Source organism: Prosopis cineraria, unplaced genomic scaffold, assembly GCF_029017545.1.
Source record: "Prosopis cineraria cultivar Desert tree isolate PC_DT_omini unplaced genomic scaffold, ASM2901754v1 PC3, whole genome shotgun sequence".
NCBI classification, from domain to species: domain Eukaryota; kingdom Viridiplantae; phylum Streptophyta; class Magnoliopsida; order Fabales; family Fabaceae; genus Prosopis; species Prosopis cineraria.
The window spans coordinates 42,095,518-42,115,955 of NW_026555334.1; the positions used below are offsets into that span (position 1 = coordinate 42,095,518).

At 35.4% G+C, this 20,438-nt stretch overlaps 2 protein-coding genes and 1 pseudogene across 3 annotated transcripts; 1 reads left to right on the forward strand and 2 right to left on the reverse strand.

Annotated features, from left to right (window-relative positions):
• The first annotated feature begins 609 nt into the window (after positions 1–609).
• LOC129306337 (probable serine/threonine-protein kinase PBL7) lies at positions 610–4,021 on the forward strand. 2 transcript variants are annotated; one of them, XM_054946876.1, is made up of 6 exons: positions 610–933; positions 1,015–1,171; positions 1,853–2,043; positions 2,176–2,365; positions 2,466–2,857; positions 3,494–4,021. In XM_054946876.1, exons 2-6 carry the CDS (start codon positions 1,060–1,062, stop codon positions 3,755–3,757), a joined length of 1,149 nt encoding a protein of 382 aa, XP_054802851.1. In that variant the 5' UTR covers positions 610–933; positions 1,015–1,059; the 3' UTR covers positions 3,758–4,021. The 2 variants fall into 2 exon arrangements, with proteins under 2 accessions (XP_054802851.1, XP_054802849.1); XM_054946874.1 differs by having other exon boundaries at positions 610–1,171.
• On the reverse strand, positions 3,292–15,389 carry LOC129306338 (uncharacterized; annotated as a pseudogene).
• A 1,713-nt stretch (positions 15,390–17,102) lies between these two features.
• Positions 17,103–19,567, reverse strand: LOC129306206 (glutathione S-transferase L3-like). The gene is made up of 10 exons (XM_054946666.1): positions 19,392–19,567; positions 19,232–19,306; positions 19,036–19,096; positions 18,747–18,833; positions 18,555–18,653; positions 18,330–18,435; positions 18,164–18,240; positions 17,841–17,948; positions 17,510–17,590; positions 17,103–17,381 (listed from the first exon to the last, which is right to left on the reverse strand). The coding sequence occupies exons 1-10, from the start codon at positions 19,400–19,402 to the stop codon at positions 17,370–17,372; spliced, it is 717 nt and encodes a 238-aa protein (XP_054802641.1). The 5' UTR covers positions 19,403–19,567; the 3' UTR covers positions 17,103–17,369.
• Positions 19,568–20,438: the final 871 nt, after the last annotated feature.

The window sequence follows — 20,438 nt, forward strand, 5'->3', positions numbered from 1 at the left end:
CAAACAGGACATATTTGTCTTCTACTTATGTAACTTACCATGGCTTGACGGAGAAAGCCCAATGCTAAATGAAATGATAACAGTATCATTATTATTCTTGAGTCAATTTACATATCAATTCATGTTCTTAAACAAAAAAGAGAGAGAGATATTATCTAAATTTTGACTTCAAATTGATCTCAAAGTTAATTTTTAAACGAGACAAGTAACATTAGTTCTTTGATCGTTGGAATGATTCTGCCAAGCTATCATGATCGCTTGTTTCTTCCAAAGCCACTTTTTTTGACTTAAAGGGGAGAGAAACCAAAACAAGGGAATAAAAAAGAGAGAAGAAGAAGAAGGGTTATCGACTAATTACGAATCGTGAGGCCCACCTAGTGAAAATGATAGCAGTGTCATTAAGATCTACAGCTGTTAGTACTTGATCAGTTACTATATGCTAAAAGTTTTGAACTTCGTGGGCGGCCAAGTCTCTGATCATTGAGCTTCCTTAAGATTTATTTCATTTCATGTTGAAATATCGCAGAGAAAAATATAATAATATAATATGAAAATTCCAAAAGCAGCATTAAAAGCATCTCATTGTTTAGATTCGGATAGAAGAATGTGAGAGGGGTGCACAAGGAGTGGCTAGCATGACATTTTATGACAGGTTTTAACTTTAAATCCAAAAAGCAAATATTCTATTAAAGATTGGCCCCCAAGCGACATCGTTTACAGATGTTTCAGTTTCAAGCTGTCTTCGGTGGTGATCCAGTGAGGCACCGTGCTTCACACCCCGTGGGGTTTCTCCGACCGAAGGGACACCAATGACGGAATTTCTCGACTGAAATGGAAAGCCCTGAGATATGGGAAGCAATTAGGCGATTCAGATTCAGCGGTCACTGTGTTTTGTTGTCTCTTTTCCAATTTTAGCGGCCCGAGCAGTGTGAGGTCAGTGTCGGGTTCGGGTCTGCGATGATTGATGCCGTGAATTGGAGTAACTGATTCTTCAGCCATTTGGAATTATTCTAGATTACTGTTGCGTCTGGCATTGCTACGGAGAAAGGAAGAGGAAGGATGGGTTGGATTCCATGTTCTGGAAATCCAAACGGCAAGAAAAAGAGAAAGAATAAGATAAAGAAGACAGAAGTGCAGGAGAATACGGTAGATCAAACCAAAGCAATTCCAGGTACGGACACAGTCATTAATTTTAGTTTGGCAAGCTACGCATTGGAAAGTTTGCAAATTACGACAGTTATTTGAGGATTTCTGTTGCAATGTCGTGGTGAAATTATTAGGGAATTTCTAGCAACAATCGAGCTTAAGCGAGCTTCATGTACCTAGTATACCTACTTCTGAATTTTCTCAATGCTGATAGCTGTGATTTGAAAATAGTGATAAATGCCTGCGTAATTTAGAAAAATAAAAAGAGAAACTCCTTTAAGGAGATCATACATAAATTTAATCTTCTGTTCTGTATTTCTAGGTTCTCTTCCATCACATTACTCGGATCTATGCGTTACTATAATTTAGATTTGGATGATGCTTCAAGTCAGTAAATTTCTATGACAATATTTTGGCAGTTTCCTCTCTTCATATAATGATATAAAACTTGTCATTAGAGCTGCTTCCTTTGTAATTATCGGTTTCCTCATTCACAAAGTAAATGTCAGACTAATAAGTTGTTCTTAAGATTGAAGTTTAAATTGATGCATTCCACGTGGCAAGGCCAATGTAAGTTTCAGATTCATATGATGTTTAGTTACAGCCTGCTGGAGCTTGAAAAATGAAACATTCTCCGTGGTATTTTCAGAGCATTTTCCTGATTTCACATGGACTGTCCTCTAATCATTAGGATTGTTGTTCACAGGGAAGTTAAAGAGGAACTCATCCACCAGTTCCAAAGATCCCTCTAAAAATGGCAATTCTGATAACATTGCAGCTCAGACTTTCACGTTCCGTGAGTTGGCAACTGCAACTAGAAATTTTAGGACAGAATGTCTTTTGGGCGAGGGGGGTTTTGGCAGAGTATACAAAGGGCGTTTGGAAAGCACTAATCAGGTGGGTCTGTTTTCTCATGATTTCTTTTGTCTACACAGAACAGGAGAAACTTGCTAGGCAACCAAGTTTTACTTCCTTTATCTTTGGTATTGCCCTTTTGCTCATTCCATCACTTTCCATCGGTAAATGTAGATTGTCGCCATAAAGCAACTTGACCGAGATGGGCTACAAGGGAATAGAGAATTCCTTGTCGAAGTGTTGATGTTGAGTCTACTTCATCACCCCAACCTCGTCAACCTTATTGGTTATTGTGCTGATGGAGATCAAAGGCTTCTAGTTTATGAATACATGCCATTAGGATCCTTAGAAGATCACTTATATGGTATTTGTATCTCAAATCTACATGCTTGTTAACTCCTATTCTCCTTAAATTGCTTATGATAGTCTTGTAGGAGGCACTGGTTATGCATTTTGATTTGCAGATATTTCTCCTGCCAAAAAACGGCTTGACTGGAACACGCGAATGAAAATTGCTGCTGGAGCAGCAAAGGGATTGGAATATCTGCATGACAAAGCAAACCCTCCTGTCATATACCGAGATTTGAAGTGTTCAAACATTTTGCTTGGGGAAGGGTATCATCCAAAGTTATCCGATTTTGGTTTGGCTAAACTTGGACCTGTTGGGGAAAACACTCATGTATCCACAAGGGTTATGGGTACCTATGGATATTGTGCTCCAGAGTATGCAATGACAGGTCAACTGACTCTGAAATCAGATGTTTATAGCTTTGGCATTGTTCTTCTGGAAATAATTACTGGAAGGAAAGCCATTGACAGTTCAAAAGCTGCAGGAGAGCAGAATCTTGTTGCATGGGTAAGAATATCTCATAGCTTATCTCGTTCACTAGGGTTGGTTGATGATTTAACAGTGACGAAATTAGTGGACTCATACTAGTTCTCATGGATGGTCGGTGAATAAAATAAAAGGGAGGTGTAGTTCCATATGAATTGGCTGTGCTCGGAAATTTTCATTTGCAGTTTCACTTGAGCTTGAGAATTTATGGTATTCAATTACTTTTCATTCCGATCTTCCCATTTCTTTGGTCCTCGATCACATTCTAATTAAATCCAACAAAACATGTCATGTAAGTTATTTTTGCTGGTTTTACACTCTTTTAGGATCATTCCTTATGCCGGTGTCTTCCTCCCCCTTTTAGGATGCCTCTTGATTCCTGATCCTTTTGTTCTTTCTTGTCGTCTACTCTTACTAAGTACTTCTATTATCAAAAGGAGAAAAAATTCCTGCAATTATGATAATCGAAGTTTGCTATCACATATATTCTCTGACTGTTGCATTTTTTTCCATGGGCTATCCAGACGAAATTAAAGACCTTTAATACATTCAATCATGATATAATTGTATGAACGAGTTCTCGCTCCTATCGATCTATTTGATTAATTTGAACATTAACTTTGGGATAGACCTTCCTGATTCCTGAATAAATTGCAGGCTAGACCCTTGTTTAAAGATCGAAGAAAATTTTCACAAATGGCTGATCCAATGCTTCAAGGTCAGTATCCTCCGAGGGGCTTATATCAAGCCCTTGCTGTTGCAGCTATGTGTGTTCAGGAGCAAGCAAATATGCGCCCAGTTATAGCTGATGTGGTCACTGCTTTGTCTTACCTTGCTTCCCAAAGGTATGACAGCAATTCACACTCTCTTCAAAGTCCTCGCCTTGCCCCTGCTACTCCTACAACCAGGAGGGGAAGATGATGTGATGGAACTAAATACAGTTTGGTGATTTTCAGATGGTTTCTAGCAAACTTTCATATATTGTAGCTATAATGAAAAATGTATGTTTATAGACGTTAATATCAGTTGTCTTTTTTGTGGCTATTATTTATTTCTCAGGCCAGTGCATAGTGGCGGAAAATCTTTGTGAATTTTGGTTTTTGTCTATGTGAAGAGGGTGCATTGAACTGCTCCTATTTCCATTGGAGCTATTACAGAAGTTTTCACATCCTTTTCCCTTTGATTTCTATTTCTTGCTGGGTTCGTAATGCCTGTGCATTGGATCTCATGGCAGAAGTTTGACTGAAGGTACCCACATAGAATACAATCACTGTCAATAGCTAACTTCATCAACACTACTGGATGTTAAAACAAATTTTACATTTGAACCAAACACTTTCCCATGTATTTTATGGATTTTAAGATCAGTCCTATAGTTCATAATTTATGACAGCTTGATATAAATGTTACACTTTATATTGATATAGATTGATATTAATTACAATTCACTAGAACTGACTAAAAAAGTGACGAAAAAGAAGAGACAGAGAGAGAGAGAGATATTAAAATTCTATTTAGACAGAAATAATCAAGTCAGGTAATTACCCGGATGTCCTGAGGCAGGAGAAAAATGAGCTTCGAGTTTCCGCTGGGACTGCTCTATCAGTCTTATTCTTGTTTGCTGGATTCCTTCCTCAAAGTGACAGCGTCAGTTCCCCCATGGTTAGACTTGCTTTCACAGGATTCCCCCTCACCAATCGGCTTACCCTGACACAAATTGGTATTTTCGTATGTGAAAGATCATGAAACTGCATTGGTTGCATTTGATCTCAAGGAATAGCCTGTTGAATTCTTCCACTTCATGTCACGTTGAAGATCGAGAGCGGAAAAAATAAATGAAATTATTATTACCTTATTTTTGTCACGCCAATTAAGTCCGAAGCTTAACAGACTTATCTTCCGTGAAGGCTTTTCTTCCCTTGGGCCTGGTGCTAGGCCGGCCCTACTGTAATCATAATAATGAAAACCACATCATTTAGTTAAGCTTACAACACCTTATCGGTTAATTCATAATATGATCAAAACAAAAATGTGTAATTTTCTATTCCTTTGAACAAAACAGTCCTTGATCTTTTCTTCATAGTCTCTGTTATTTTCGAGAGTGAGTTGTTACTTGAACTCTCTGACTCTTGAGTGACAACAAAAATGATACTTACCGAGACAATTCAAGCCTTCTCTATAACCATTTAGCGTTTCACAGCTAGTTACATCTAGGAGAATACATTAAAAGGATATTTCTTCATATTCTAACGCATTTCATAATTCATTTGGCAAAAGATAGGAAAGAATGAAGTGGTGAACTCCCGAATTTGTCACACGTGTAATTTATACTTCTCATAGAATAAAGATGGAAAATGGACAGGTTTGGCCCTTATAGACTTAAGCTCATAAGCTCGGTTATTCCAAAATCTATTATTTTTTGAAATCTGACTTTTATTTCAAGGGTTCAAGGTTAGGCTCGTAAACCATTTTTTTTAATTTTTAAAAATTAAAATTTTTAATTATAATATTTCTCTATTTGTTAAAATACAAGTTATAATATTCAAAAATTTAAAATAAATAATAGAAAATCTTATATTAAAGTACAAACATATATTCTAAAATTTAAATTCAATTTAAAAATTAAAAAATAATTTATTTTTAGGAGTAAGAATAAATGGGCCTAAAAAGGTCTTTTGAGCCTAAGCTTTTTTTTTTAAGGATTGTCAAAGCCGAGCTTCAAAGCCTAATTTTTTTTAAAAAAATATCATGTTTTTAAGTATAAATCTTTATAAAAATAGGCTTACATGGATAGCCCGTCAAGCCAGGCCTTTATTCTCGATCGTAATACAGAGGCTGCTTGTTCCAAATTTCCAACCATCTTAAACAAGGACAACACTTGAGCTGTTTTTTGGGCCAAACTTATAAAAAGAAAAGATATCTAGAGCTTCTCTCAATTACACTCATCCAAATGTTATCAAAGTTTATCACATTTTTTGTCTTTACAGTTTCATACTATTCAATTTGAATTTTCTAGCTCAAAGTCGCGTAAATTATAATCTAATTTTTTTTATAGAATTTGTATTACATTATTCATTTAAAAGTAATGTCAAATCCAATAATATTTGAGTTGGATGTTAGTTAACAATGTAAGCTGAATAAAAATAACATATTTGGAATTAAATCTTGAACGAAGAGGTAATGAAATGTCAAAATTGGATCATTTTCCTAAAAAAAGAATTAACAAGGTTTTTTTTGTTTTCAAGCCAAATGAAAATTGAAACCTCTGTAAAATTGAGTGGACTAGATTAAAACTACGTTGAGATTAGAGATACGACCAAAAGTTATTTAAACCCATGATAATCAAACAACTTTTAACCTACAGATATTTGGACCAGGAGAGCAAGAAGTTGAATGCAAAATCTGAAGAATGAGATTTAAGAAATTTATACCTCGGAGAAGAGAGTGGTCTGTATAGGCCAGATTCATATTGACGGGTAGCCTCCAACGAACTTTCTGCCACCACCAGTCGCTTTTCCATCTCAGCAATTGAAGTCATGGCCTTATCATACTTTTCCTGCACAGATAATATATTGGCCGTAGATTTTCAGAATAAGGCATACTCTAAAGACCTTTCTTTATCCAAATGTTACTATGTCAGAGCATAATACTTAGAGGGATCATGGCTTACATGTTTGCCACTAGAATTACTTAAAAACCGACTGAGATAAAGAGAAACAAACTGCATCGAATGGTTGGTGAGAATAGAGTCCAAGATCATAAAATTAGCGAGCCAAAAATGGGGAATTCGAAAACAAACAAGCAGATAAGTTAAAAGTGCAACTCCAGCAGATATTGTGAGATTCCATAATAACCAATTTTGGTAATACATAACATAATTTCTTCTAAAATCCTTAACATAGTGAGGTTGTAAAACAATATCCTTAATTTGATTGAGATACTTGCATTTGGGAATTTGGAACTAACTTCACAAACCAAACACAATGGGGGAAATTATAATCTCAAAATAATAGCAATTAACTCCAGCCACACCATATAATAATGATAATTACTTGAAATGTTTGCTATTTCGTTTCTCAAGTGCTAAAGTTTGTGCTGCATCCATTGCATCAGGTACACATGAACAGAGATATTGCATATATTTACTTTGCAAAACTTCAAACTGTAGAGAACTGAAAAAATTGTGCATTAAAGAACAAATATTCAGTAGACATAATGAGCTTAAGCTGTCTCCATTGTATTAAAAGTTAGAGTGCTCAAATTTTCCAAGAAGTTCGATTTATCTAAGGAGACATGGGAAGTCCTGATCAGATTCAAGGCATTCTCAGATAATAATTAGGACCACAAGGAGTCTAGAGATGAGGCAGGGTACCTGAAGCACACGAGCCTTGTGTTTCTGAGCAGTAACATCTTGCTCTGCTTTTCCACGAGCATCTTCAGCAATTTTTTGCTCCTGCTCTAGCTGCATTAGGACCTGTGGCATACAGATAGATTCAAAATTTTCCACAGTGCGCGTAATGAGTTTTGCTGATTCCTTTTGCATTAAAACTTGTGAAAATAGGCAGTGGAGTGAACAGATACACGCTAGAACCTGCAGCATGGAAGCTTCTTGTTCTTTCTTTCCAGCAAGGACTTGCTGTAACTCAGCTACCTCCTGCTCCAATTGCTCAACCTACTTGATTGTGTACACATTAGCAAACCTAGCAAGCAAAAGGCCACCAAAAGATTTTGAAAAGAACAAATTATTATTGCACTTGGAGGCTGAACTAACTTTTCCCGGCGTTTGTATGATATCTTGAATAAGTAAAAGTCCACAGCTCATTTGCATGATTACATAGTCATCTACATCAAGCTCTCTTTCTTCTATAACAATAATTAATATCAATAGTCATATCTTCATCATTAATATTTATGCCTCAAGCAGGGATTTTGTTATGGAGACCCCTGTTGTTGTCAACTGACAAGCACAAGATCCTGATTGTCAATCCTACTTATTTTATTCAAGAAAAGTGAAAACAAAAATGCAGATTGATAATTGTATAAACAAATTGCAGCTTCATAAACACATAAGTTGGTGTCAAGAAATTAGTCATCTCTATCGATCCAATCAAGGAGATATCTAAAATCATAGGTTAACAATAAATATATTCCTTTTGTGCGGGAAAAAAAAACAATAAATATATTCCTATATAAGTACTTTATGCTATGTACCCTAGCGCTAAATCATACATAACCCCAGGAGACTCCATAGAGCAGCAGGAGTCTAGAATACATGATAGAACTATATATTAAAAGCTTCAGATATATGTTCGGGCAAAATAGGTGAAGGGCCCTGATATACTATCAAATTTTCACTTTTACAACATTAGGCCAAACTCAACTCAGCATGAACACCCCCGCTGCTGCCCCACCACCTCCCACCAAAGGGGGAAAAAACAGAGACGCAACAAGTGCAATTATCCATATATTAAATATACCATTGCAATCAGTTCTGGTCGATTATCTTGCTTGACTGCCTCCATTAGAGCTGTTTCTAGCTCCTTGGCTCTGGTTAAAAGATGGAAAAACATACATGGAGATTAATTAGATCTTCTCAAACAACATGCTGATAAAAAATTTGAACTATGAGTAATTAAATAGAAAAGATAGAATATCCTCAAAAAATTTTCTAAAATTTCCAAATAAGCAATAAGAGATGAAGGAAGAAGAAGGGGGAACAGGAAGAAAAATATAAAAATGAACATGGCACATGCTGAATGCTATATTTCATAAAGATCGTCAACTGTTCTTGTCTATGAGCTAGAATATCGGCACAGTAAATGAAGTGAGAAAATGAAGCACTGGGGAGATTTGGCCAGATGCACCCGTTGATGGTTGAAGGCCACTTCAAGAGTTCAGAGTTCAGACCCTGGCTTTGTTTAAACATGGCCGTTGGAAACTTTGAAAGGGCATTCTTAGGGATATACATTGTTCATGTCATACTCTCTTAGCATGAGATAAGAAAGTATACGAGGTTAGGCATGATGCTAACCAACTAAATTGGACTGGCAAGTACATTTCTTACAACCTTAACTCATCAGCAATTATTGTCTAAGAAATCTCCTCTGAACTTAAACAACAGGCCAAAAAATAAATTGATTATCATTGACAGAAAAAGGTCTAGAATAGAAGCACCAAAGTAAAACAAACCTGAGTACAGAAGCTCTTTTCTCCTCAATCAATCTGCATAACTCAACCTTCAACCAAACCACCTAATTGAAACTTAAAATGAGTTGTGCATGAATCAGTTACCAGAACAACTATTTATAGAACATGAAAACTATGAAATAAAATTTGGCCAAGGAGGTAGACTAGAAGATAGCATGCCTCCAGAATCTTGGACGTTCATGAGGAACACATTTTTTACTGATGCTGTTGTGGATTGTGGGACTACCCACCAAACTACATGTAGTTAGTCAAAAACACTAGATTATGATCTACCAACTATGCAGATATTGACGAACTGTGCAACAGATGCCAATAATCAACCCCCCACCCACCCACACACACACACACAAAAAGAAAAAGAAAAGAAAAAAGAAAAAATGTATTAAAATAGTTTATCACCACCACAAGTATGTGAAATCCATTGCTCAGTCTCGATGGATCTTACAATCGTATATTAAATCCCCCTACACTTACATAATTTTCCTGGAAGAATAGGCCACAATCACAATTGCTTTCAGCAAAGTACATTTGGTTTTGGAAATAAAGTTCACGTTGATCCTCCATGTGTTTATCCAAAATAAAGCTCCATCAAGCAATTACTCCCAATATTTATCAAATGAATAACTCAATAAACCACATGTTTATGATTGTTTCAGAAAATCAATGACGGGAGACACATTCTTTGATGTTTAGATAACTATGCATGCATACTATTGAGGGAAACTTTCAACCCAATTCACATACTGCATACTGCTTAGTGGGTTGAGATGAGAGGAAGTTTCCAGCCAAACATGAACCAACCCAAACCCAGACGTGGTTAAATTTAGAAAACCATAGAAGCATAACTTCTAAGACCATCAGAAAACAAGGACGAAAATCTGAGTATAAATTAAAAAAACACATATTCATAGACCAAATAAAGCGAAATGGTGGATACAATTGGGGGAAAAAGTGGTACATCAGTATAAATTAAAAAAACAAAATGGTAGTGAGGTCTAAAGGAAACAACCTGTTCCTGGATATCTGGCAGAGAATTGCCTTCTGAACCACCATGAAGGCTATTATGCAATTCATCCAAATTAGAAGATTGAGGCTCCAAATATGATTTTTCCTTATCTGTGGTTTTCCTTTCTTCTACCAGAGATCCTGGTTCACGCTTGAAACTGCACAGTTTAGATGCAACCCCTTTTGAATCCTTCAAAATGCATCCCTTTTTCGTCGTTTCCTCCACAACAATTAATATAGATGACCGATGTTTATCTCTCAGTTCCTGCAATCTGGCCTCAGTCACTGCTAGAAAACCCATGCAAGCAGTAAAGACAAGCTGGCTGCTGTCAAATGTTGAGCCAACAAGTGACTGTAAAAGTGTAAGTGCATCACCTGCATCTTTTGTTGTAACTAATGAAGAACCTAGAACGGGAGATGAGACATTGTTATTGTATTAACTTGAGTGAAAATAAACTTCATTTATGTACACCTAATATTTGACTCAAACACTGGAAAACACAACTCTGTACCATACAACTCTATTAGAGCTAGTGCTGTTCGAAATAACATGACACGGTTGCCTTCAAATAGCAGAACATCCCAGACTCGAAGAACTATAGACAATGTAAACCACCGTAAGGCAACATGTTTTAGGACATAAAAAGTTCAAGGTCAATTCTGTAACTTTGTGAGAAAAAAAAAATACCCTGCATAAATCTCACCGCTTTCCCAAGGAAGTGTGTTCACAAAGATTGAAAGAAACCAAGGTCCAGAAATCCACGTCACTTGCACTCCTAAGTAATCCAAATGATTCACTGCAACAAAAGTGGAAATAGAATAAAATGTTGATGCTTTGGCCAAAAAAATAAAAATAAAATGTTGATGAAAGCTGCTTCATGTGCAAACAAACAATTACTAAGCAAATCTAGCAATTACAAACCCAGCTTTGGAAATCTTTCACGCACCAGTTCCTCAAAAACTAACTGGTCCACCTGACAAAACAAAATCTTCAACGACTGCCTTAGGGAATTACTAAGTCCCTCTATACTGTAACTATGAAACAAACATGAAATACCTATTGAGGATGAAAGTAAAGAGATATGATTTTAAAAGCCGAGCTAATAGAACTAAACCTGAGATTCTATCATTTCCTCTGTATAACAGCCTTCAAAAAAATCATCAATAATGCCCACCAATGCCCTGAGAAATCCAACTAAAACTAATAAGCTAACAAATCCAAGTTAGATCACGTATTGTGCATAAGAAAATACAGGCACTCATATTTACATGGTCAACTGTGCTCCAAATATTGTACTTAAGGTCTGCCAAAGTATAAAATTTATGGATATATTGTGCTTGAAAGGGTTACTGGTCTATTCAGAAATATAATTTTTTTCCAAGCTAGAGTGTGGAGAGCTATCTATACTACAGAGAGGGATTAACAGAGTAAGCTTCTCAAACCTACCAAAAGGCATTTTCTTCAGGCATAAGAAGCAGCAATAAACCAGCAAAGAAGTTCATTGCCTGCAAATGTTTCGGTAATGGACAATGATGACAACACAGATGATTACCAGCAAGAAAGAACTCAAAGTTACAATCAACATACTCCCCACCCATCCCGCTACCCAAAAAGAAAATAATAAAGCAAGAAAGAGAAAGAAGAAGAAAGAAACAATTATGGGAGTGCTAATATGCTTTAAGGTCAGTATGTCAGAAACAAGAAATCTACTGCATTGGTGACAGTACATAGTCTTTTAACAGTCAAGTTACAATTCGAGTCTTTAAACATCTTCTCTATTTTATGAGAAACTATGCTTTGGCTTCCAGCAGCAGAGTTGAAACACTGGAAGACATTAAGGATATGTACTATGCACACTGTAAGACATTGATAACTTAATATGTATACCAAGCGTTTAGAGAGAGAGTTAAAAGAGGTAGGATCACTAGTTGGAAAGGTATACCAATCCACTCGCAGCCACATTAAAGACTCAACTGAAAGTCCTCATCTATATGTTGAATATACCAAAAGCAAAAACAAAATAGGCTAACAAAGACAAAATCAACCCTCAGTTAACCTCAAAGAGAACTTCCAAATTCATTTGTATGTTGTAATTTGTAAATCAGCCAGGTTATTATGCAGTTAAACTTTGAAGAAAAATAAGCCCAGACAGCTTGTATGCAACCTAATTTCTTTTCTTTTTCTTTTCTTTTTTTTTTTTTTGGGTACAAGTATGCAACCTAATTTCAGTTAAAGCATGATCTGTGTATTATATTCTTAAAAGGTGAGTGAAAACAAAGAAATGAATGAAAAATTTTAGACAGAAAAATACACACTTTTCCAGCACATCAACAATATTTGAATTTTCCATAAAAGGGGATGAGATCAACAATACTTAAGGAAATCTTGATCCTTGATTTTTTTTTTTATAGCACCAAGAAATTTTAGTTTACCTCATGAGTTTCTGCTTGAACAGGGATATATATTATTGGCAATAAGTTTAAGGAAACTGAAATATCAGGAAGTACAATTTAAATTAGTTTTTACCTACACTATTAATCACCTGTTACCTGACAGTACCCTACTGAGGGGTTATGCCGAGCATATGCAAGGAGTAGGCGCCTCAAGGAATTCCTGCCATTTTCATCCAGAGCAGGATGACCAGGGAAAGTTCTTGGTACATCCTGTAAATGGAAAGCATGATTTAGTCTAAGGAGGGAGCCAGCTTACAAGATAAAGCCAAAGAAGCAGCACCTACAAATCAAAATAAAGTCCAAGGCACGTGCAGCTTATGACCTTCTCTATTTGCTTTCTCCATTTCCCAAATGCACCAGACAGGTTGTCCTGCTCCTTGCTTTCACCACCATGTATTTCTTCAGCCAACAGAGTCTCGTAGTAGCATTCCACTCGACGCGTCTTCACACCTACAAAGGCTTGCCAGACCTGTAATAAGTAAAACAATATTGTAGCAAAGGCTGCATTTTTCCTCTCACTAAGTACAAAGTTAAATGAATTGAGGAACAAGAAAGCATCAATTATACCTCTCCTCTAATATCCTTTGGCACTCCTCCTTGAACAAGGAACTGAAGTTCTTTCCATGGAAAGAAAACCTCAGATGAGTCTTGGTCCACAAAAGTATTATCATTCCTTGACGCATTAGTATTGTTGTCTAGAGTCTCGTTGATGCAGTCATCATCCCCACAGTTTTGCTTAGAAACCCCTTTGACAGATTCAGATTCTTTGATTGATGGAAGATTGTTGTTATTACTGTTTATCTGCTGACCTTTCATAATATTTCTCTTCTTGATGCGAGAACTCATAATTTTCTCAATGTCAATGAGAGATGGCCTAATTTCAGCCCAGATTCCAAGTTTAACTGTCTTTCTTTCTTCTGAAGGGCGGACCACCTTATCAGAACTACTTCCTGTTACACTTGAATCATCTCCTCCACTTAGCCTCTCTAGTCTTTTCTCCTCTTTAACCGCAGTTTCTTCAACAGAATTGCTACAATCTGAACCACCTTTACTAGCCCCCCCAGGATATATATATTCTTTTCTCTCATTGCCTTCAGCGGACTCTTTGCCACTTAAATCGTTTTCTTCACTAATCCTGTCAGCGCCTTCTCTTCTCCCAACTCAGAAGAATATGGTTGAGATGATTTAGATATCTGTTCAAGGAAGTTTCTCCATTTATCAGATCTTTCACCCTCCTCTTCCTGATGTCATAAATATATTGGTTCAGCGTAATAATTAATTGGCTTTGTGCTGCTTATGGGTAAAAACAGTCCTCAAAGTTGCAAAGGTCACACTTTATTAAGGCCCTGTCTTTTGCCAATTAATCAGGTTATAGTACATTCTTCTATACTTTTTGATGTGACTCTTCAATGACTTCTTCGGAAAATAAGTTGAAAAAACAAGAAATATGGAGGAATTCAGTGATTTTAAGGACAAGGAGCTTGTCTGCATTTTTGTCTCTATTCATGCAACGGTATGCAACCCCCCCCCCCCCAAAAAAAAGAAAAAAAGAAAAAAAAACAGAATCAGTTTTTCAAAGAAACTACATGACGCTAGCCACTTGAACAAGTAGACAATGCATGTCCTGAGTAGCTGTTGTCTCCTTGTTGCTGCATCTGTGACCTTCATTAATCGTCGGTCATGGAAAAAATAGTCATTATTTTTATGGATTTAGAGTGAGACAATTTAATTATGTTAATCGTAAGCAGAAAACTATGTTTTCTCCAACAAAATGCGCTGGAATATCAAATATGCCTGATCACAGAATGTAACAAATTTTCTAAATGTAAGTGCACGTACTGGTGTATGCGGTTAAAAAAAAAAAATTAAACTGAAGTAGCGGAACCCAAAAAAAAAAAGTAATAAAAACCTTGTAGATAGAAGCATATTCCCTGTACGTTTGTGCGTGTTGTGGTCTTACTGCAAAGCCAAAGGAATCCCTGCAGAAATACATGCGTACTTGATCGTTTTCATGGAAGAAAAGAAGGAAAAAACTACCAATAAACAAGACAAGCTGGTAGATCACCAACAACGACAGCCAAAGAAAACAGTAAATTCTGCTGAAAATGATTGAATCCATGAACTATGTAAGAAATCGCAGCAGAGCAAATGGAAATGGAGGCCGCTCGTAAATACGAAGCTTTACAGTATAAATTACCTGGAATCAGTCTCCAATGAGCGCTTACTCAACAAGGACAACAACATACTTCAAGAACAATTACGGTTCTATTGCCCATAGCTAAACCAAACTCAGAATACTACAACACTTCCAGACTTCAGAGACACTGTATTTAATATGTAATGCACGCTGCACGCATTCTAACCCAGTTTAGCCAATTTCTTCTAGGAACGTGGAGCCTCACATAATGAATCGCATCCGACAAAATGTTATATGATAAATAGATTATGATTGATTCAAAAATTAGTTCTCTCGTCTGAAAATTTTGGATCGGTATTAAATTCAATGTACTGTGTTAGTTCAGGTGAATAGTAGCAGCTACAAAGAGTTTCGCCCATTCTGGGAAGGAATCTAGAATGCAATCAAATTTGCCAAAGAAATTTTCCGAATACGATCCAAGAATTTGCATCAACTCAGGGCATCAAGAACCATATTATGTGTTCGCGAGTGCATCCGTCTTGGCTCGAAATTGTGGAGGAGACTGAAACCCCAGTCCGCAGTTTTCGATTGATTTAATGAAATATAAATTCGATTGAGCGCAAACGACGGAAGATTGGGATTTTTCCCCCCACCAGAGGAGATTAGGGTTTTAATTTTTAAATGCGTCTGATTCGGAAGACCAAACGCCAGTCCATGTTTTTCTGCCCATCTGAAATTTTGGTCGATGTCTTTCATATCACCACGTCCACTTTGCGGCCAATTACCGTTTTAGTAGCGGCACGACCACGCCAAGTATGCTATCAAATATTAAATTAAATTAAATTAATATGCACAGAGAAAGCGAGAATCTTTTCTCGCCCCCTCTATTTTTTTTTTTTAGCAGCCCCTCTATTTTTAATTTAACCCAATCCAATTTTAAACTAAATATGTCAAATATAAATTAATAGATTCATATGTAAAATAATGGTGTTAAAATAATTTTTTTGACCTGAAGATGTTAAAATAATTGACGTATTTATTATTATATTTCCTGACAAATAACATTAATTGAACATAATAAAAAATAATAATTGAATAGAAACTTGAAAAAATAAATAAGTTAAAAAAGATAATAAAAATTTTAATCCATAAATTTTAAATGAGTTGCTAATTTAATTTTTATTAATCTAGTTTTTTATATTAAGAATTGTTTATTACTTAGTTGTTTTTAAGAACATACCGGCCTTGATTGATAAATTAAAAGTTTATCTGAATTTATGACATTAAAAATTATTGGATTTTAATCCTTTGAATTTTGATATCCGAAGTTTGGTAAAGTTGAAAAACATCATAATCGCTATTTATATCAACTCACAAAATCCGTTTACATAATTATATTAGAATGGATGATGATTAAACTATCCAACAAGGGGAAGGCATTAACCAACTATAAAGATTATCATATAAAAATCTTTTGTAGAAATATGTGTTCTCCCATTATCATCAAATAAAATAAATTTAATTGTTTAAAAGTATCATTATCAAACTCTCAAGTTGACATTTTAAGTTGTCGTTCTTACATTTTTAACTTACAAAATTATGTTAATTCGCTTATAAATTTAAAATAGATAAAACTTGATTAGACTCATGAGTTAACTTTTTAATTTATTGTTTTTATGATTTCAACTTATAAAATTATGCAAGTTCACTCATAAACTTGTTGAGTAAAATAAATACTATATCTTATGTAAAACTTGATTCATAAAAAAATAAGATCTCGTTTAATGAAAAATAAAAATCCAAAAAATAAAAACTGATATTAATAAAAAAGAAAACAAAAAATAAATTGCCTTATTTTAAAATTTATCTGTTAAGTATAATAATTTATAATTATAAATGGATTTGATTTTAATAATATATATTTAAATTTAAAATATATTTAAATTAAATTATGATCAAATTTTATATTTTAAATATTTAATTATATACTTTTAAAGATTATTTATTAATAAAAATAAACTCTTATAAATTTATTATTGAAATCTACATTTTAAATTTACATTCCAGTTTGTTTAACAACTTTGCTTGGAAGTCACTATTATAGGTTCGGCCCCGACAAGTTTGCATTCCTATCACCGTTAATATTACAATAATATTACAGTAGTCAGAAGTAATCTTTCTATGCTCCATATCATTGTCATGTTTTCGGTTTTCCACAAGGACGATAGTGGAAAGAAACCAGACTCCCTGAAACAAAACGTTTTACTTGTTACGTGTCAGAATTTTGTGGTTGTGATGCTCCCAACTTCACCAAACTCAAATAGCAAAATTCAAAGGATTAAAATCCAAAACTTTATTATAAAAAAACTTATAGAACCAACTTTTTCTTTTGGTCCACTATAGAACCAACTTATGACAACAGATAAATTAAAACATCAAGATATAGCTAAAAAAAACTGAATATAACACCAAGATATACCCATTTTATAACAACCATAATTAATTTTTATTTAACAACTCCATTGACATCCACACAACTGACAACACATCAGACGTAGCACTTTATTTGGGGATAAATATAATATCATAACAAGAATACAAAGCTGATCATAAGCAGGTGAGGATACCGAGCTATGAAATTTATTTAAATCCGCGACATGAACAGACCCATATTAGATTGCAAATGACACTAGTAGCCATATGGCTTAGTCGTCTGCTGCCATTCGCTGTTCACTGTTGTGCCTGCAGAGAAGAAATGTACAAGTTTTAACAAAACGCTGAGGACGAGCGAATCCAGGCGCGACGTTAGACCTATGTAGTGTGGTATCAGCGGAGGGGATGATATATAATTTATTCATATTTTATAGTACCAAAAAACGTTTATTGAATACGGCCAGGATTTCCCGAGGATCAGTTTTCGTCTTCACATACGCATCATTTTTGTTCAGCTCCTGCGCAAGATTTGCAAAAAATGATTATTATCTTTTGGAACTAGTATATCTGAAACGATAAATAATCAGCTCCCATGAGGGCTAACTACAAATGAACCATTCTGTTTCCACTTGCAGCCGCAGAGCTGATAGGGAAGTTAACTTCAAGCTCAGATTGCAAATTACGATAATCAATTCATCTTGGGATGGAAGCAGAGGAGCGTTTCGAAAAACGAAGAGAAATTGTTTAACAGAACAAGTTCCAGCGTACCTCAAGCCATGCTCTAAGTTTAGGCCTTCCTTGTGTAATATCATGTTTGAAAACCTCGGGGAAGACGATTTGGAATCTTTCAACAAAGGGAACATAAGCAACATCCACCTGATGGTCAAGGTAATTAATAAAATCACAGAAAGTACAGTTATATTCTTGTATACAATTAGGAAACAAAGGCAAAGGCTTCAGGTTAACTCAATACTACGCTGGTATTTTATTTCATCAGATCAATCACATCAAACTTTCTTCAGCATTGGATAAGAAATCCATCTGGAATAGAGTTCAAAAAGAAAATTCCAAGACTCCTAAGTTCAACTTACCGCACTAAATTGGCCAAGGAAGAATGGTCCATCATCAAATTTACCAAGAGCATTCTCCAGATAATCAAAAGAAGGACCTGATACAACTTACTAATCTTAACGGTCCATTTAATTTGAATGACAATCAAGAGTCTAAATCTAAATTATATAAAAACGTAGATCTTACTGGTTTTCTTTACAGGATCTTCTACTTTCAATGAAGAGTACACGTCTCTGATGAATGTATCACAATGGGATAACAACTGCTCGCCAAACTCTTTCTTGGCAGGATCCTGAAAAATGCCTCTCTCAGCATTACTCTACTGATAAGTAGAGAAGAGGGGTTGGGGAAGGGGACAAGGGTCATCAAGCATCAGGGAGAAGGATAGGGTATGTAGTTCTTAGTTCTTACATCAGGAAACAGAGCCGGCCCTTCAAAGTTGGCATCAATATATTTGATCAAATCAAGACTTTCTCCCAAAACCTTGCCATTGTGCTCCAGTGATGGCACCTATATATATAAGCAAATAAACAGAGTGAATCAGGTGAACGAAGTTGGCCAGCCCCGGTCAACAAATTAAATAGCTTATACCGAGTTAAGCACCTTATTCTCAGGGTAGACTTTCTCCTTGTACCAAGCAGGCCTGTCCTGAAGGTCTATAGGAACCAATTTGATATTGTCTTGCTGGCCCTGAAAGTTTAAACGATTCGATCGCTAATCAGGAAAAAGAAATAGCTATCACTATGAATAAAAAATCACAAAAAATGGGCCGGGTTCCAATTAAAATTAAAATAAATAAAGATGCTGCGTCAGAAGGAGACAGGAAACAAAGCCACCAATGACCAAACACACAAAGAAAATTAAACAAAACAGGAGAGAGTGAAGAAAAGACCTTGTAGTTACTAGCAATCCATGCCCGTTGGGCAAAAGGGCACACGTAACTGATGTACAGCCTAAAAGAATGCATAAAGGGAACATAATTAACATGCGACTGATGACAGAAGCAAAATGATAGAAATTTAGGGTAAGATCGGGGGGGTGATCGGATATATATAATATATATATATATATATAATGGATGAACGAACCTAGTGGTTCCGTCGAAGAGGGAGGGGGGATCGGAAGAGGAAGTTAAGGAGGGAGGCTTCACTTCGTCGACGCCCCTGAAAACATCAAGAGAGAAGAAAACATAAGAAAGAAGGTGAAATGATTCGAGTGATAGGGAAAGTGAATGAAGAAATGTCTTACGCAGTTGCCATTGATCTTGTTTTCCGGAGAATTCCTACGCCTGGAGGGATGGTAGAGATAGTAGTCTGATGCAGAATAGGATCTACGTTCAATGGAGGTCTCCACTTTATAGAACTACTCGGAGCCCAGTGAAATCGCAAGCAATGACGAATGCAATTGCCTCTTCTGCCTTTACCCCGATCCACATTTTGTTTGGAGACGGTGGTGGAGTCGGGACGGGCTTAGAAGGTGCAATATAATTTAAAAATATTTAAAAATAAAATTTAATAATTAAAATTTAATTTTATGTCTTATAATTGTGATTTCATATTTTAAAAAACATTGAATGTGAGAAATATAAAACTAAATAATTTTAAAAAAATTGTTGTGAAGTTTTTTATTTGATATATGTAAAATAAAAATAAATAATGGCATATTCAAGCTAGTGAATTTACAATTTATGTTTAAAGTTTATTAAGTTGTAAGTTAGAACACACATCTATATATATTATGTATATAAAAAACCTATTTAAATTAAATATATTTCGATAATAAGACTAGGTGGCTGTCAAATAATAAGGGTGTGCAAAATATTAAAATAATAGAAGGTGTAAAAGCTTAAATCTTATAAAGTCTAATCATAAAAAGAAATATTTACATTTTTAATATAAAATAAAAAGTATTTAGTAAAATAAATAGAAATGAGGTGATTATTATAAGTTAAGTGACTTTTTTGTCAAACACGGTGCAACAGAAAAACAAGGCAAGGTGCACAATTTCATATTTCTTATCCATTTGACATGACTTTCAACATTTAGATTCTTGTAAGTTTTTCTCTCCCTCATCGCACATATTAAACTAACCCCAACTGAGGGGTTGCATCTGCCCCCTTGGGTTCAATGTGGCTCCACCACTAGTTGGAGAAGTGCAGAAGGTTGGGCCACCCCCGTGAGCATCGAATTCAAAGATAAATCATATTCTTAATTCCCCTCATTTGTCAAATTCGCTTCTAATTGTCCCATCAAAATTAAAAAACGAGGGGAGGTAGTTAAATTGATGTTGTTTTGA

What these genes read in the sequence shown, in the direction of transcription:
- LOC129306337 (XM_054946874.1), top strand. Translation starts at nt 1,060, where the DNA reads ATGGGTTGGATTCCATGTTCTGGAAATCCAAACGGCAAGAAAAAGAGA. An exon ending in GTTTGGAAAGCACTAATCAG is followed by an intron (nt 2,044 to 2,175) that starts GTGGGTCTGTTT and finishes CGGTAAATGTAG; the next exon opens with ATTGTCGCCATAAAGCAACT. An exon ending in CTTAGAAGATCACTTATATG is followed by an intron (nt 2,366 to 2,465) that starts GTATTTGTATCT and finishes TTTGATTTGCAG; the next exon opens with ATATTTCTCCTGCCAAAAAA.
- LOC129306206 (XM_054946666.1), bottom strand. An exon ending in GGATTGCTAGTAACTACAAG is followed by an intron (nt 18,834 to 19,035) that starts GTCTTTTCTTCA and finishes TTAAACTTTCAG; the next exon opens with GGCCAGCAAGACAATATCAA. An exon ending in AGATCCTGTAAAGAAAACCA is followed by an intron (nt 18,241 to 18,329) that starts GTAAGATCTACG and finishes AAGTTGTATCAG; the next exon opens with GTCCTTCTTTTGATTATCTG.